The sequence below is a fragment of the Heterodontus francisci genome, chromosome 9, assembly GCF_036365525.1.
Source record: "Heterodontus francisci isolate sHetFra1 chromosome 9, sHetFra1.hap1, whole genome shotgun sequence".
Lineage (NCBI taxonomy): Eukaryota > Metazoa > Chordata > Chondrichthyes > Heterodontiformes > Heterodontidae > Heterodontus > Heterodontus francisci.
In genome coordinates, this window is record NC_090379.1 from 52,768,736 (window position 1) to 52,787,211 (window position 18,476).

The 18,476-nt window shown below is 42.2% G+C and overlaps 1 protein-coding gene across 2 annotated transcripts in view; it reads right to left on the minus strand.

Moving 5' to 3' along the window:
* The window catches only part of sos2 (son of sevenless homolog 2 (Drosophila)), a 159,241-nt gene that overhangs the window by 24,698 nt on the left and 116,067 nt on the right, over positions 1 to 18,476 (minus strand). For both annotated transcript variants that reach the window (XM_068039077.1, XM_068039078.1), the window contains exons 14-19: positions 18,125 to 18,347; positions 11,920 to 12,039; positions 8,553 to 8,715; positions 1,532 to 1,649; positions 1,042 to 1,214; positions 802 to 918 (exon numbers count right to left, since the gene is read on the minus strand). In XM_068039077.1, coding sequence (XP_067895178.1) covers positions 802 to 918; positions 1,042 to 1,214; positions 1,532 to 1,649; positions 8,553 to 8,715; positions 11,920 to 12,039; positions 18,125 to 18,347 — 914 coding nt within the window. The remainder of the gene's footprint in view (positions 1 to 801; positions 919 to 1,041; positions 1,215 to 1,531; positions 1,650 to 8,552; positions 8,716 to 11,919; positions 12,040 to 18,124; positions 18,348 to 18,476) is intronic.

The following is an 18,476-nucleotide window of genomic DNA, read 5'->3' on the forward strand; positions in this document are numbered from 1 at the left end:
GCGCTTCCATGTCAGAAGGCCACCGACTTCACAGCGCGGCACGCTGATAAAATTCAGCCCATACTGTCTAAGCAGAACCTCTTTCCTAGTCCTACCTATGTCACTGGTACCTGCATGGACCACGACAACTGGATCCTCCCCCTCCTACTCCAAGTTCTTGTCCAGCCCTGAGCAGATGTCCCAGACAAGGATAAGTAGGCTTTTGGGAAAAGATTCATGAAAATGCTTCCAACGATGAGGATTTCAATTACATGGATAGACTGGAGAAGCTGCGATCGTTCTCCTTAAAGAGACGATTGAGAGGAGATTTGATAGAGGTGTTCAAAATCATGAGGGGTTGAGACAGAACAGAGAGAGAGAGAGACTGTTCCCATTGGTGAAAGAGTTGAGAACTAGAAGGCACAGATTTAAGATGGTTGGCAAAATTAAGTTGTGGCTTTCAAAGAGGAATTGGATAAGCACCTGAATGCAAAAAGAATTTTCAGGGCTACAAGGAGAGAGCCAGGGAGTGGGACTAGCTAAATTGCTCTTGCAGAAAGCTGACATGGCCTCGAAGGGTCGAATGTCCGACTTCTGCAATATAACCATTCCATAATTCATTATTAATTGACAATTATATTTCACTACTGTTGCTCTTTTAAAAAAGTTAATTAATAATTTTAAATGTCAAACCAAGTGGCACACCAACAACTTTATCATTTTGTCCAGATACCTTCAACAGATTTTAAAGTGACTGACTGACTGACTTGTTTTTCAAGTAAAGTGAATAGCAAAATTAAACTGAATTTTAGGATAACTTACAAAACGTGGTGGTTGTTTGCAGTTTCGAGGTTCAATTTCCAAGGATTTGTTGAACAAATAGTCTGTGAACTCTTTTTCATTCCTATTTCCCATTGGATTCAGATTTTCAAAGAATTTCTGTGTATCAATACAAACAGATCTTCAATGTAACTTTTAGTGAACTAGTGTAAAGAAATTGATTCTCAAAATAGCTATAAAATATATATATATATTTTTTTTTTAAAGTACCACAATAGCTACCTTTATATCGGGTTCCACTTGTAGGCAGTAGGGCTGGTTTTGATACTGTTGGATTTCTCCTGTGATTTCAGCCACTTTTCTTCGTTTGCTAAAATTTATTAATTCTTTCCCACATCTTTTTAGGAAATCTGGGTTCCCTACTTCAGTCTTCAGAATATTTGTCAAATAAATACCTTTGAATGGAAATAATTTAAAAACACTGGTCTTAAAAGTTAACTACAACATAATTTAAAATAAAACAAATCAAACCAAATTAATGTATTCAATTTTATCAATTGCAGCTGAAAAGCTGGAAAAAAATTGAGAAAAGACTTTGCTTAAAAAGTAACTTAACATACTACACAAGTTTACATATATAAATGCAGAATAAGTAGCTTATGGAAATAATGTACCATCAATTTAAGAACACACAAGAGAAACTGGTATGATGCACAATTCATTGTTAAATCACATTAAAGGTACCAAATTGATAAGTAGTTGAATTGCCTACCAAAGAAAGGCACACAAGGTGGGTTTATTGACTTAAGTTTAGCTAGGTATTTCTTGAAGTGGTCTTGACTGAGGTCCACTGCTTCTTCTAAAACCTTTTTCTTTCTCTCAGGCAATGCCTGTGTAAAATATACAATAAAAGGTGCTAAATGACCACAAAACATTCCTACAAGTCAAATTCCTTTAAATTACATGACATGATTATGATAGAAATCCAACATTTATTGAGATTAAAAATTAATTGTTTTGCATTCTCTTACTAATGATAGTACTACTAATGTTGCACTCCAATTTTGCATATAGGAGTCACATTTGTCAAACAGGAACATAGGATTGAAGATTTTGTTTAAAAAAGGGTCTAAGGATAAACCCAACAACTACAGGCCAGTTGGTTTAACCAAGGTTAACCTGGGAAAGCCTTTAGAAATGATGGGCTGAATTTTAATATTGAACTCGCCGGCCTTCTGACACAGAAGTGCTGCTGCCGATCTCCCTTGATATTATGCGCGGCGGCTCATTTTAATAGAGCGGGTGGTGCGGCCACCCCCAATGATGTACAGGGGGTGGCTGCCGCGTCCCCAACAATGGCATCCGGCGCCACTGCGCAGGTGCCATTTTTAAAGGGCTTCAAGCCCTGAGCAGAAATTTTACATTTTTAAAGGTGTATTAGAAATAATTATTTTTAATTAAACACTTAAGAGATGGAGGCCCTTTCGCAAGCACCCCCCCCCCTTCCCATGGTCTTTTCATTGCCCTGTATTAACAGAACTGATTTTATTCCTGACCCGAATTTCCCCCTCCCCCAACCTTCTCTCATTTGCCCTTCAACCCCTTCCCACCATCCCCACAGCCAATAAAAATTGTTTTCCCCGCTCCCCACCCCTCCTACTCTGAAAATTTTATTCCTCCCCCTCCCCACCAGGTTCTCGCCTCGAAACTTCGTACGGAGTTCTGAAGGCATGCGAGGCGCGATCGGCGGCTGTAAAATCGGCGTGGGACAGCCGCCACCAGCAGGCAAGTTCATTTACATCTAATTTATGTTACTTGGGGCTGCACTGAGGTCGCCCCGTCACCGTTAATATGCGGCGGGCCTTTCAACATAGGGAGTCGAGGCAGGCTTCCCCCGCAGAATTTTATGGGCCCCCCCACTGCGACCCACGCCGTCGAAAGGCAGGCAAAAGTCAGCCCGATAATTCAGGAAACGGAAGGGAAAGAAGGAACAAGAAAATTATAATCACTAGGGAAGTGGTGCTGAATAAATTGTTGGAGCTGCGGGCTGACAAGACCCTGGGTTCTGATGGACTTCATCCTAGGGTCTTAAAAGAAGTGGCTAGTGAGATAGTTGATGCGTTGGTTTTGATTTTCCAAAATTCCCTAGATTCGGGCAAGGTTCCATTAGATTGGAAATAGCCAATGTAACTCCTTTATTCAAAAAAGGAGGAAAACAGAAAACTACTGGCCAGTTCGCTTAACATCTGTCATAGGAAAAATGTTAGAAGCTATTATTAAAGATGTTATAGCAGGGCATTTAGAAAAAAATTAAGGTAATCAGGCACAGTCAACATGGTTTTGTGAAAGGGAAATCATGTTTAACCAATTTATTGCAGTTCTTTGAAGAAGGGCGGCACAGTGGCGCAGTGGTTAACACCGCAGCCTCACAGCTCCAGGGACCTGGATTCAATTCTGGGTACTGCCTGTGCGGAATTTGCAAGATCTCCCTGAGACCGGGTGCTCCGGTTTCCTCCCACCGCCAAAGACTTGCAGGTGATAGGTAAATTGGCCATTGTAAATTGCCCCTAGTGTAGGTAGGTGGTAGGGAATATGGGAATACTGTAGGGTTAGTATAAATGGGTGGTTCTTGGTCGGCACAGACTCGGTGGGCCTGTTTCAGTGCTGTATCAATAAATAAGTAACATGTATTGTGGATAAAGGGGAACCGGTGGATGAACTGTACATAGATTTCCAGAAGGCATTTGATAAGAAACCACATCAAAGGTTATTGCGGAAAATAAAAGCTCATGGTGTAGGGGGGTAAAATTTTGGCATGCACAGAAGATTGTCTAGCTAACAGGAAACAGAGAGTAGGCATAATGGGCCATTTTCTGGTTGGCAAGATGTAACGAGTGGTGTGCCATAGGGATCAGTGCTGGGGCCTCAACGTTTTACATTTTATATAAATGACTTGGATGAAGGGATCGAAGGTATGATTGCAAAATTTGCTGATGACACAAAGATAGGTAGGAAAGGAAGTTGTGAAGAGGACATAAGGAGGCTACAAAGAGATAGAGATAGTTTAAGTGAGTGGGCAAAGATCTAGCAAATGGAGTTCTTCTTCTTTGGCCTCCTTCTCTCGGGAGACAATGGGTAAGCGCCTGGAGGTGGCCAGTGGTTTGTGAAACAGAGCCTGGAGTGGCTATAAAGGCCAATTCTAGAGTGACAGACTCTTCCACAGGTGCTGCAGAAAAAATTGGTCGTCAGGGCTGTTACACAGTTGGCTCTCCCCTTGCGCTTCTGTCTTTTTTCCTGCCAACTGCTAAGTCTCTTCGACTCGCTACACTTTAGCCCCACCTTTATGGCTGCCCGCCAGCTCTGGCAATCGCTGGCAACTGACTCCCACGACTTGTGATCAATGTCACAGGACTTCATGTTACATTTGCAGACGTCTTTAAAGCGGAGACATGGTCGGCCGGTAGGTCTGATACCAGTGGCGAGCTCGCTGTACAATGTGTCCTTGGGGATCCTGCCATCTTCCACGCGGCTCACATGGCCAAGCCATCTCAAGCGCCGCTGACTCAGTAGTGTGTATAAGCTGGGGATGTTGGCCACCTCGAGGACTTCTGTGTTGGAGATGCGGTCCTGCCAACTGATGCCAAGGATTCTCCGGAGGCAGCGAAGATGGAATGAATTGAGATGTCGCTCTTGGCTGACATACGTTGTCCAGGCCTCGCTGCTGTAGAGCAAGGTACTGAGGACACAGGCTTGATACACTCGGACTTTTGTGTTCCGTGTCAGTGCGCCATTTTCCCACACTCTCTTGGCCAGTCTGGACATAGCAGTGGAAGCCTTTCCCATGCGCTTGTTGATTTATGCATCGAGAGACAGGGTACTGGTGATAGTTGAGCCTAGGTAGGTGAACTCTTGAACCACTTCCAGAGCGTGGTCGCCGATATTGATGGATGGAGCATTTCTGAAGTCCTGTCCTATGATGTTCGTTTTCTTGAGGCTGATGGTTAGGCCAAATTCGTTGCAGGCAGCCGCAAACCTGTCGATGAGACTCTGCAGACACTCTTCAGTGTGAGATATTAATGCAGCATCGTCAGCAAAGAGGAGTTCCCTGATGAGGACTTTCCGTACTTTGGTCTTCGCTCTTACGCGGACAAGGTTGAACAACCTGCCACCTGATCTTGTGTGGAGGAAAATTCCTTCTTCTGTGAGAGCAGCAGGGAGAAGAAAATCCCAAACAGTGTAGGTGCAAGAACACAGCCCTGTTTCACACCACTCAGGATAGGAAAGGGCTCTGATGAGGCGCCGCTATGCTGAATTGTGCCTTTCATATTGTCGTGGAATGAGGTGATGATACTTAGTAGCTTTGGTGGACATCCGATCTTTTCTAGTAGTCTGAAGAGACCACGTCTGCTGACGAGGTCAAAGGCTTTGGTGAGATCAATGAAAGCTACGTAGAGGGCATCTGTTGTTCGCGGCATTTCTCCTGTAGCTGACGAAGGGAGAACAGCATGTCAATGGTCGATCTCTCTGCTCGAAAGCCACACTGTGCCTCAGGGTAGACACGCTCGGCCAGCTTCTGGAGCCTGTTTAAAGCGACTCGAGCGAAGACTTTCCCCACTATGCTGAGTAGGGAGATTCCACCATAGTTGTTGCAGTCACCGCGGTCACCTTTGTTTTTATAGAGGGTGATGATATTAGCATTGTGCATGTCCTGTGGTACTGCTCCCTCATCAAATGGAGTATAATGTGGAAAAATGTGAAATTGTCCATTTTGGCAGGAAGAATTAAAAAAAAGCATATTAACTAAATGGTGAGAGATTGCAGAGCTTTGAGATGCAGAGGAACCTGGGTATCCTAGTGCATGAATCGCAAAAGGTTAGTATGCAGGTACAGCACGTAATTAGGAAAGCTAATAGAATGTTATTGTTTATTGCGAGGAGAATTGAATACAAAAGTAGGGAGGTTATGCTTCAGCTATACAGGGCATTGGTGAGACCACATATGGAGTACTGTGAAAAGTATTGGTCTCCTTATTTAAGGAACAAAGTAAATGCGTTGTAAGCAGTTCAGAGAAGGTTTACTAGACTAATACCTGGAATGGGTGGGCTGCCTTATGAGGAAAGGTTGGACAGGCTAGGCTTGTATCTGCTGGAGTTTAGAAGAGTAGGAGGCAACTTGATTGAAACATACAAAATTCTAAGGGGTCTTGACAGGGTGAATGTGGAAAGGATGTTTCCCCTAGTGGGAGAATCTGGAACTAGGGGTCACATTTTAAAAATAAGAGGTCACCCATTTAAGACAGAGATGAGGAGAAATTTTTTCTTTGAGGGTCATGAGTCTTTGGAACTCTCTTCCTCAAAAGGCAGTGGAAGCACAGTCTTTGAATATGGTTAAGGCAGAGGTAGATAGATTCTTGATAAGCAAGGGGTTGAAAGGTTACTGGGGGTAGGCAGGAATATGGAGTTGAGGTTACAAATCAGATTTTACTGAATGGTGGAGCAGGCTCGAGGGGCCAAGTGGCCTAGTCCTGCTCCTAATTCATATGTTCGTAAAATAAACAAACATCCACTTGGACAAGTGTGGATTAATTAAGGAAAGCCAGCACAGATTTGTTAAAGGCAAATCATGTTCAACAAACTTGACTTTTATCAAAAAAACCCCCAGGGTCATGTTGTTGATGTGGTGTACATGGACTCCCAAAAGGTGCAAGGTAAAGTGCCACATAATAGGCTTGCCAGCAAAATTGAAGCCCATGGAATAAAAGGGATAGTGGCAACATGGATATGAAGTTGGCTGAGTGACTGGAAACAGAGAGTTGTGGTGAACAGTTGTTTTTCAGATGGGAGGAAGGCATACGGTGGGGTTCCCCAGGGGTTGGCACCAGGACCACTACTCGACATATTTTAAGACCTAGACTCGGGTATGCAGAGCACAATTCCAAAATTTGCAGATGACACAAAACTTGAAAGTGTTGTGAACTTAGGAGGATAGTGATAGACTTCAAGAAAATATTTGAAAGGAAAAAAAATTGCAGGGCTACAGGAAAAGGGCAGGGGAGTGGGATTAGCTGAGTGGCTCTTGCAGAGAACCGGCACAGACACAATAGACCAAATGGCCAACTTCTGCACTGTAACGATTCTATAATTCTTCCATCATTCCAAACAGTGAGGACCAGAAGAAAAGCATAAGGCTAAACCCCATGATCTTCCCTCTCAACAGAATGAGAGGACTATCTCAAAATTATGCACCAATATCTATGTCAACACAAGCCCCACAAATTTCACTCGATTTTGCCAAACACATGACCACTCTAAGTTTACATGCAGGAATGAAACAATCCTGTTATTTGTTTAACACAGGAACAGAAAACAGGGACAATGCATGACCACAAGTAGACTCAATGCTGTTTAAAGAGGCTTTCACATTTGCACATCAGTCACCAAGGCTGGGATTTTCAATTACCACTGGGGTCAGGAAGGGGTGCAGGTGCAATTTGAAAATTGTGTTCTTGGAGGATGGCATTGGATCCCATCGGAATGCAACACAGTTTTCAAAGGGCGGGCGGGTGGTGGGGGAAAACGGGAAACCCACTCGCCTCCAATTAATGGACCATTAAACTCCTTGTTAATGGGCCAGGGAGGGTGAGAAATCAATTTTTGAAGTTGAAATCACCGAACCTGAACAGTCTGGTGCATGTTAGTGCACAGCTGTTGGGTTCAAAGCAGACAGAAGTTAACGTTTTTTTTTTGGTGCCGAAAATTTTCAGGAGCTGGGGGATTTTGCACCAGATCGCGCACTTGACCTTTCATTTCGTCATTTGGTCACTTTTGTGCTTGATGAAGCTGCTAACCCTCTGAGGTGCTGCCTGCTCTCTTCTGCAAGGCAGCGGCAGACTCCATCATGTCTGTCGCTGCCTTTGCACTTGCGCTCTGCAGGCACCTCCAGCTTCCTGGTTACACTTGGCCCTGCTAATTGGGCGCTGAACTCGCCACTGGCCCAATCGAGGCATTTACATTTCAAGATAGCTTCATGTGAGTGACGCAGTTGTGGCTTGGAGTTGGGACCTGGAAATTATCCGGGCATTGGATTTCTGACCCCGATTTGAAAAGCAAACCCCAACAACTGAAACCAACAATGAAACAGAATTGACAGGTAAGAGACTACATGGGCCTTTTTAGATCATGCATAACAAAACACAATCCCAGCTTAAATTGACAAATTCTGAAAACGCTTTCTCTCTTTCTTCCACCCCTGCACCTTGGAATATTTGTTTGCTTTGAATTAATGCTGAATAGTATTGGGAGAGGGTGGGAAGAAGTAAGGAAGACAAAATAATTTTTTTGTAATAAAGTAAAACAAAATTTAAAAAGTTCAATGGGAGCATCACAATCTTTCAAATCATTGACAAGTTAGTTTTATGCTCCATATTCGATGACCTAGAAAAAGCAAAACCAACATGTATCATTTTCTGAATTGTTCCACTTTCTTTAGTAGCTTTTTATTAATCTGGTATTAAAATGAAACTGTTAATGTACAGATTTAAACTGTAATTGTCAGTTGCAGTACATACCGAGTCAAAGATTCATGGTTTATCAGATTAGTTTTGAACACATCAATTACAAATGCTGTGACTGCCTAGCAGATACATTACATTTAAATAATAGCAACTAATATATTGATTTAGACAACTGTATCTAGTTGTGAATAGTACTTTCTACTTGAACTATGTACAAATAACTGCAAATATTATCAGTAGGAGTCGCAAAAGGAACTAAAACCATCCATGTATAAAATACCTCAAAAGTATGATCCAGCCTATAAACTGGCACAGAGTTTACTGTGCTAACAATCTCCAGCACACCATTAAAATTGTTGAGCTCCTGGAAAACCTGTAGGATCTCTATAACTCTACTTAAAACAGCCACTCTCTCCTCAAAATTCTCTGCTTCCACAATACACCTGGGGGGGGGGGGGGAAAGGAAAAAACAGGAAAAAAAAATCAATATTAACAAGAAGAAAATATGAAAAATGTATGCATCAAAAAACTAATTCTGCACATTTTTTCAAACTTTGCCTCACTCTGCACGTCAATCTCATCTCTCTTTTCTAGTTTGTATTGCAGGGTGCAGTTAGCTACCAAAACCAGACATTTTCACAATGTAGGAAGTCAAATTTTGTAAAGATGGTAGATATGGGTGTCTGATTAAGTCACTTGTCTGAGACCTTTTGCACAAAGACCCCCTTGTTGAGCAGGAAGAGCTGTTCCAGCTGAACACTTTACAATCCAGCACTTCTTTTTTCTTTCTCTTCTTTTCTTTCTTTCTTCTTCCAGCACTATTACTTTGAATTCTCTCTATGTGTTTTCAATTTCAACCTAAAGGTCATGGTCACTATTTACGTTCAGGTAACTTCTTGTCCTGCTTCATTACTAAGCATCAGATCATGTACTGCATCCTTCCTTATTGGAACACACCCCTCAAGGATAGTTTTAGCTGCGTTCCAAAAACTTTTTCTGATTTTGACTAAAAATTGTCAATGCTAGGGTAAAGTTGCTTTGTGAGTGAATTAATTAGTATATTAAAAATCTTATTTGCTCACTCCCTGTCAACCTGTTATAATTTCTAATATCCACAGATGTAATGGAAACTGTAATTACACTCCCTTGTCCAGTGGAGATCACTGGCCTCTAACTCTGCTTCACACTCGATCGTCAAATTTGCAAAGAAATTACACAGAGATGCAAGAATTATAGAGTAGTTATAATGCAGAACTTCAATTATCCAAATATAGACTGGGATAGTAGTAGTGCAGAGGAGAGAGAAGGGCAAGAGTTCCTACAGTGGGTTCAGGAAAATTTTCTACAGCAGTATGTTTCCAGTCCGAGAGGGGAGGCACTGCTGGACCTGGTTCTTAGGAATGAGGTGGGCCAAGTAGATAAAATATCAATAGGAGAACATTTAGGAGACAGTGATCATTGTATCAGAAGGTTTAGGTTGGCTGTGGAAAAGGACAAAGAACAATCTAGAGTCAGAATAATTAACTGGGGGACAGCTTCAATGGGGTAAGAATGGATCTGGACCGAATAAATTGGAATCAAAGGTTGGCAGGAAAAATGGTAGCTGAACAATGGGCTATCTTCAAAGAAGAGATGGTTTGGGCACTGTCAAGACATAGTCCCTTGAAGGGGGAAGGTAGGGCAAAAAAATCCAGACCTCCCTGGATGACAAAAGAGATGAAGATAAAAGAAGAAAAAGCATGCTTATGACAGATGTCAGGTGCATAATGCAATGGAGAACCAGGCTGTATATAGAAGGTTCAGAGGGGAAGTGAAATAGCAAATAAGAGAAGCAAAGAGGCGGTATGAAAAGAGACTGGCAGTCAACATAAAAGGGAATCCCAAAGTCTTCTATAGGCATATAAATAGCAAATAGGTAGTATAAGGAGGGGTAGAGCTGATTAGGGACCAAAAAGGGGATTCACACATGGAGGTGGGGGAATAACTTAGGTGCTAAATGAATACTTTGCATCTGTATTTACTAATGAAGAAGGTGCTACCCATCCCATGGTAAAACAGGAGGGTAATTCATACACTAGAAGAATTTAAAATTGATAAGGAGGGGGTATTAGATAGGCTGTCTATATTTAATGTTGATAAAACACCAGGACCAGATGAGATGCATCCAAGAATACTGAGGGAAGCAAGAGTGGAAATTGCAGACACACTGGCCATAATTTTCCAGTCTTCCTTCGACTCGGGTGGTGCCAGAGGACAGGAGAATTCAAATGTTATACCTTTGTTCAAAAAATGGTTTAAATATAGGCCCAGCAACTACAGGTGATGGGGAAACTTCTAGAAAAAATAATTCGGTACAAAATTAATAGGCACGTGGAGATATGCAGGTCAATTAAGGAAAGCCAGCATGGATTTGTCAAGGGAAAATTGTGTTCAACTAACCTGCTGGAGTTTTTTTGAAGAGGTAGGAAAGAATGTTGAAGAGGGCAATGCTGTTGATGTGGGGTACATGGACTTCCAGAAGGCATTTGATACAGTGCCACACCACAAACTTGTGAGCAAAGATATAGCTCATGGAATAAAAGGGACAGTAGCAAAGTGGATACGAAATTGGTTGTGTGACAGGAAACAGAGAGTAGTGATTAATGGATTTTTTTGGGCTGGAGGAAGGTTTGTAGCAGAGTTCCTCAGAGACCAGTGTTGGGACCCTTGCTCGTCCCGATATTTATTAATGACCTAGACGGTGGCATACTGGGCACAAGTCCAAAATATGCAGATGATACAAAATCTGGAAGCAGAGTGAACTGTGAGGAGGATAGTGTAGAACTTCAAAAGGACATAGACAAGTTGGTGAAATGGGCGGACAAGTGGCAGATGAAGTTCAATGCGTAGAAATGTGAAGTACTTCATTTTGTTAAAAGAAAATGGAGAGACAATATAAGATAAAGGGTACAACTCTAAAGGGGGTGCAGGAACAGAGTGACCTGGGTGTATATGTTCATAAGTCATTGAAGGTGGCAGGACAGATTGAGAGCATGGTTAATAAAGCATACAGTATCCTAGGCTTACAAGAGCAAAGACGTTATGTTGAACTTGTATGAGAGATTAGTTCGGCCTCAGCAGGGGTATTGTGTCCAGTTCTGGGCGCCGCACTTAAACATAGCCATGGACTGAAACTGAGACAACCAAAATCAGCACATTGCAACTAATTACAGGGCTGTATATATTTGGTAGGAACCTTGCACCAATATTCTGCACCATATATCCTTATATTCTCTCATTCAGATGGTTCAAGATGATTCTCTCAGGGAAATTACTCTATCACAAGAGAAGACTTGAAGAATGACTGGAAAAAGATACAGTACTTGATTTAGATGATCCACTCAATGATACAATCACGCTAGCCGAAAGGTGTAACTAAAAAGCTTCCGTACTCCTGCAACATTCACCCGAAGTGGTAAAGGCATGAAAAGAAAAATTAAATGTCATTGATTGAGCTAACCGAAGATAGGGCTCTATTTGGGGATTAATGGAACTGTGGGAGAAACAGCACTCAACCCCCAGCTTTGAAGGTATTAACAAATATGTGGTTTTACCCATTTACAATCCAGGAACAGTCACATCCTCATACAGATCAACACTGTACTTACTTTTCAAACCACAGAGTAAGGTTTGTTGTATGACGAATCATTTTCAGTAAATTTGGAGAATTTAGCTCTTTGTTTTCTTTTGTCCAGACACTTCCTACAAGTTCAGATGGCTGAACAGCCCTATTAGAAAAATTCAATGTAGAGAATGCTAAAATTGAGATTTCTAAACATCACTGTCCGTAATCACAAAGTCACATCTAATTACAAGGAGGACTGAAAACAAAAGTTCAGTAGTTTAAACTATATTGAGAGATTGTAACATTTATGTTTTGGCTATTGATAGCTTTATGGAAATAAATTATTTTCTATTTTACACAGCACATCTTAAAAATATACATCCAGAAAGCACCTGAATACAGCAAATATTTTCAAATTGCCAGAGGGGGAAAAAAGTTTCAGTTGTGATATTTTATAACAACTTTAGTATCACAAATTGTACATGCATGAAATTCCTATAACTGTTACCCTGCCCCCCACTGCACAAATGGAAATAATAATTAAATCAAAAAATATGAGAGACTTGGTTCATCCCACCAGATTTTGCCCAGACCGCTTCTTCCATATTTGTACCAGTCTTTTTTCTCACATTGTAAGATCGTGCATCTCTTCACCTATGTGATTTCTTTAAGTAGTTGCTATTATACATTCCATTATGTTTTCACCAACTATTTTACTGATGGTCCTCACTCTGCAAATTTTATATCCTTTCACTCCATCTGGATTCCATTCACGGCACCCGCATTAAGTCCTTATTATTTCTAAAGTAAAGTGCATCGCTCTTTCCCAACCCCTTTCTTCCCAAAGAAACAAAAAAAACAAATGACTAGAAAATAAAAACCAAGCTAAGGAAGCAAGATTTCTTTTAGAATAGCATTTCTAAAATGTTATGCAGAATTGTAAGCACTTAAAATATGACATTACCTGAATTTTTCAAATGGAATATCACATTTCACTATGAAAATCACTTAACACTGCAAGGTTCTATATTATAATGTTTAAATGCCTGCTGATCTTCTGCAAAGTACAAATTCTGCAATAGCCACCAAGACTTAATGGCAATACAGGATGTTTATTATTGAATTAGCAGAAATTATTTTAAGTGTACTATTTTCAGGCAGAAAAATACTTTGAGAAAAAACATTTAAAAAAAATTCATTCATGGGATGTGGGTGTCGCTGGCTAAGCCAGCATTTATTGCCCATCCCTAATTGCCCTTGAGAAGGTGGTGGTGAGCTGCCTTCTTGAACCGCTGCAGTCCATGTGAGATAGGTACACCCACAGTGCTGTTAGGGAGTTCCAGGATTTAGACCCAACAACAGTGAAGGAACGGCAATATAGTTCCAAGTCAGGATGGTGTGTGACTTGGAGGGGAACTTGCAGGTGGTGGTGTTCCCATGTATTTGCTGCCCTTGTCCTTCTAGTTGGTACAGGTCACAGGTTTGGAGAGTGTTGTCTAAGGAGCCTTGGTGCGTTGCTGCAGTGCATCTTGTAGATGGTACACACTGCTGCTACTGTGCATCGGTGGTGGAGGGACTGAATATTTGTAGATGGGGTGCCAATCAAGCGGCTGCTTTGTCCTGGATGGTGTTGAGCTTCTTGAGTGTTGTTGGAGCTGCACCCATTCAGGCAAGTGCAGAGTATTCCATCACACTCCTGACTTGTGCCTTGTAGATGGTGGACAGGCTTTGGGGAGTCAGGAGGTGAGTTACTCACCACAGGATTCCTAGCCTCTGACCTGCTCTGGTAGCCATGGTATTTATATGGCTACTCCAGTTCAGTTTCCGGTCAATGGTAGCCCCTAGGATGTTGATAGTGGGGGATTCAGTGATGGTAATGCCATTGAATGTCAAGGGGAGATGGTTTGATTCTCTCTTGTTGGAGATTGTCATTGCCTGGCACTTGTGTGGCACGAATATTACTTACCACTTATCAGCCCAAGCCTGGATATCGTCCAGGTCTTGCTACATTTCTACATGGACTGCTTCAGTATCTGAGGAGTCGCGAATGATGCTGAACATTGTGCAATCATCAGCGAACATCCCCACTTCTCACCTTATGATTGAAGCAAGGTCATTGATGAAGCAGCTGAAGATAGTTGGGCCAAGGACACTACCCTGAAGAACTCCTGCAGTGATGTCCTGGAGCATAGATAATTGACCTCCAACAACCATCTTCCTTTGCGCTAGGTATGACTCCAACCAGAAAACAGTTTTGCCCCCAATTCTCATTGACTTCAGTTTTACTAGGGCTCCTCGATGCCATACTCGGTCAAATGCTGCCTTGATGTCAAGGGCAGTCACTCTCACCTCACCTCGAGTTCAGCTCTTTTGTCCATGTTTGAACCAAGGCTGTAATGAGGTCAGGGAGCTGAGCGGCCCTTGCGGAACCCAAACTGAGCATCACTGAGCAGGTTATCGCTAAGCAAGTGCCGCTTGATGGTACTTTTGATGACACCTTCCATCACTTTACTGATGATTGAGAGTAGACTGATGGGGTGGTAATTGGCCGGGTTGGACTTGTCCTGCTTTTTGTTACAGGACATACCTAGGCAATTTTCCACATTGCCGGGTAGATGCCAGTGTTGTAGCTGTACTGGAACAGCTTAGCTAGGGACGCAGCAAGTTCTGGAGCACAGGTCTTCAGTACTATTGCTGGAAAATTGTCAGGGCCAATAGCCTTTGCAGTATCCAGTGCCTTCAGTCGTTTCTTGATATCACGTGGAGTGAATCAAATTGGCTGAAGTCTGGCATCTGTGATGCCGGAAACTTCAGGAGGAGGCCAAGATGGATCATCGACTCGGCACTTCTGGCTGAAGATTGTTGCAAATGCTTCAGCCTTATCTTTTGCACTGATGTGCTGGGCTCCCCCATCATTGAGGATGGGGATATTTGTGCAGCCACCTCCTCCAGTTAGTCGTTTTATTGTCCACCACCATTCACAGCTGGATATGGCAGGACGGCAGAGCTCAGATCTGGTCTGTTGGCTGTGGGATCGCTTAGCTCTGTCTATCATATGCTGCTTACGCAATTTGGCAGGCAAGTAGTCCTGTGCTGTAGCTTCACCAGCTTGACACCTCATTTTGAGTTATGCCTGGTGCTGCTCCTGGCATCCCCTCCTGCGTTCTTCATTGAACCAGGGTTGGTCCCCCGGCTTGATGGTAATGGCAGAGTGGGGGATATGCCGGGCCATGAGGTTACAGATTGTGGTTTAATACAATTTTGCTGTTGCTGATGGCTCACAGCGCCTCATGGATGCCCAGTTTTGCATTGCCAGATCTGTTCAAAATCTATCCCATTTAGCACAGTGATAGTGCCACACAAGATGGAGGGTATCCTCAATGTGAAGGCGAGATTTCATCTCCACAAGAACTGTATGGTGGTCACTCCTACCAATACTGTCATGGACAGATGCATCTGCAGCAGGCAGATTTGAGAGGACGAGGTCAAGTATGTTTTTCCCTCTTGTTGGTTCCCTCGCCACCTGCCGCATACCCAGTCTAGCAGCTATGTCCTTTAGGACTTGGCCAGCTCAGTCAGTAGTGGTGCTACCGAGCCACTCTTGGTGTTGGACACTGAAGTCCCCCACCCAGAGCACATTCTGTGCCCTTGCCACCCTCAGTGCTCCCTCCAAGTGGTGTTCAACATGGAAGAGTAGACTCAACAGCTCAGGGAAGGCGGTGGGTGATAATCAGCAGGAGGTTTCCATGCCTATGTTTGACCTGATGCCATGAGACTTCATGGGTCCGGAATCGATGTTGAGGATTCCCAGGGCAACTCCTTCCCGACTGTATACGACTACGCCGCCAGCTGGGTCTGTTCAACCGGTGGGACAGGACATACCCGGGGATGCTGATGGCAGTGTCTGGGACATTGTAAGGTATGATTCCGTGTATGACTATGTCAGGCTGTTGCTTGACTAGTCTGTGGGACAGCTCTCCCAACTTTGGCACAAGCCCCCAGATATTAGTTAGGAGGACTTTGCAGGGTCGACAGGGCTGGGTTTGCCATTGTCATTCCGGTGCCTAGGTCGATGCCGGGTGGTCCATCTGGTTTCATTCCTTTTTATTGACTTTGTAGCGGTTAGATACAATTGAGTAGCTGGCTAGGCCATTTCAGAGGGCATGTAATAGTCAACCACATTGTTGTGGACCTGGAGTCACATGTAGGCCAGACCAGGTAAAGACAGCAGATTTTCTTCCCTAAAGGACATCAGTGAACCAGATGGGTTTTTTTTTTTAAAATCGACAATGGTTTCATGGCCATCATTAGACTAGCTTTTAATTCCAGATTTATTAATTGAATTCAAATTCCACCTTCTGCTTTGGTGGGATTCGAACCCGCGTCCCCAGAGCAATACCCTGGGTCGCTGGGCTACTAGTCCAGTGACAATACCACTACACCACCGCCTTCCCTAGATATATTAATATTAAACAAATATTCAATGTTATTTAACATTTCTCTCAAGCATCAAGTTTTAAGCTATCAGCTTATCACTTTTGACACAAATGTGTGAGCCATTTTAGGATCTGCAGAAATGATATTTAAATGGTGTGCTTTAAATCAAGTCTGTTTATACAAAATTTTCATCACTGTGAGTGCTATAACCATTAAGATAAAGAGAAATTTATTTGTTAATGGAGCAGGCAATGATGATATATATTCAAGCAAGTTAGACCCATTTGTGAAATGTCATGGCTCAACATCTACTTCAAACTGAGGCAATAAGACACTATTAATTTATTTTAGACTCATTAAGACTAGATGGTCCTATCTTTTTGAGAAAAGCAGATAGATTTTCCTGAAACCCACACACCAAGGGTTGTAGTGGGGGATGTTTTTTTAAAAATTCATTCATGGGATGTAGGCGTCACTGGCCAGGCCAGCATTTATTGCCCATCTCTAATTGCCCGTGAGAAGCTGGTGGTGAGCTGCCTTCTAGAACTGCTGCAGTCCATTTGGGGTCGGTATACCCACAGTGCAGTTAGGAAGGGAGTTCCAGGATTTTGACCCAGCGACAGTGAAGGAACGGCGATATAGTTCCAAGTCAGGATGGTGTGTGACTTGCAGGGGAACTTGCAGGTGGTGGTAGTTGGAGATAGCAGTTTTATTCAAAGGCTTACAAACAAGTCACTGAATGGGAAAGAAGTCAAATGACATCCCTCCACTTCCTGGCAAGAGAGAGAGAAAAAAGACAAAAGGTCATGTGTGAAGGGTCATTCACACCAGTTATGTCTAGAAAGGGAGATTGGCCTGGTGAGGGGAGATTAGTTCATCTGAAGCCCAGAACTTGTAAAAACTAATAGACTGACCTGCAAAAGTTAAAAGAAAGAAAGGATTTGCATTTATATAGTACCTTTCACAACCTCAGGACAGCTCAAGTGTTTCACAACCAACAAAGTGAAGAATAGTCACTGTTGTAAAGTAGTATGCACACAACTAGGTTACACAAATGGGATAAATAACCTATGAAACTGTATTAGTAATGTTGGTTGAGGGACAATTGTTGATTAGGATACTGGGAAAACTTCCCTGCTCTTTGAATAATGCCGTGGTATCTTTTACATCCACCTCGGTTTTATGTCTCATCTGAAAGTAAGCCAGCTAATAGGATTAGTGCGGCATATTTTTATTATTTTTCTTGTACACCGTGACAGATCTGAAGTTAGTTAAGGTGAGATATGATCCTGACTATTATGAGTTAGAACTATAAGTTGCTACCTGAAAAATAAAGCAGTTAACAATTCAAATCAAACTATATTTCTCTGAAGTATTTTCAGTCTGCCTATGGGAAGACTGGAGAAGCTTATAGTTCAAATCATTCGAGGGCCCCATCATTATATCCCAGAGTTATAGTGTACTATCACTTTATGAGATATTGGGCACACTCCTAAAACGTCAAGTCATCTACACTACTTATGGGGAATGAACAGCACTGAGAGACTGTCGAACACATATCCAAAATTTGTAATGGTGTGTCTTGGTGACAACCGTATAATAGTTTGTTTGAACTAATTATTGAACAAATACAGTGTGTACGCCAGTGCCAATATGCAGGAAATTGCTTTTATTTTCATTGGTTCCGGAAATTACTTGGTAATATTTACCTTTTGGATGTCAGATTGCAACAATCTTAAAAACTGATAATGCTGAACTTCAATAAAATCTAAAGCTACGTATTACTTACATTAGCTATATTACTATTTTACCTGTAAAGGTCAGCTTCTAAAAGTGTAAGCTGCCGTGCTATTTCAATTGGATGAAGAGTCATCAGGTCAAATATCTCAATTTGTCCAGGTCGACTAATATGCCATTCAATTTGAGGTGGTGGGTACTGAAAAGTAATAGCATGGCTGATTCCATTTACTTGAGTTTGTCTCTTGCGATTAATAATTTTTGTAATAGATTCTACCCACTTTTTCATGGCTTTCCCTGCAAAAATAAAGTATTAACTTGTGTTATTCACAGTATAGCTTTGCAAATGTTTTGAAAATCTAAGCTAAGCTATTAGGCATTAGTTAGCCTGGATTAACTGCTGTCTGCAAAGTTTAAACATCCATT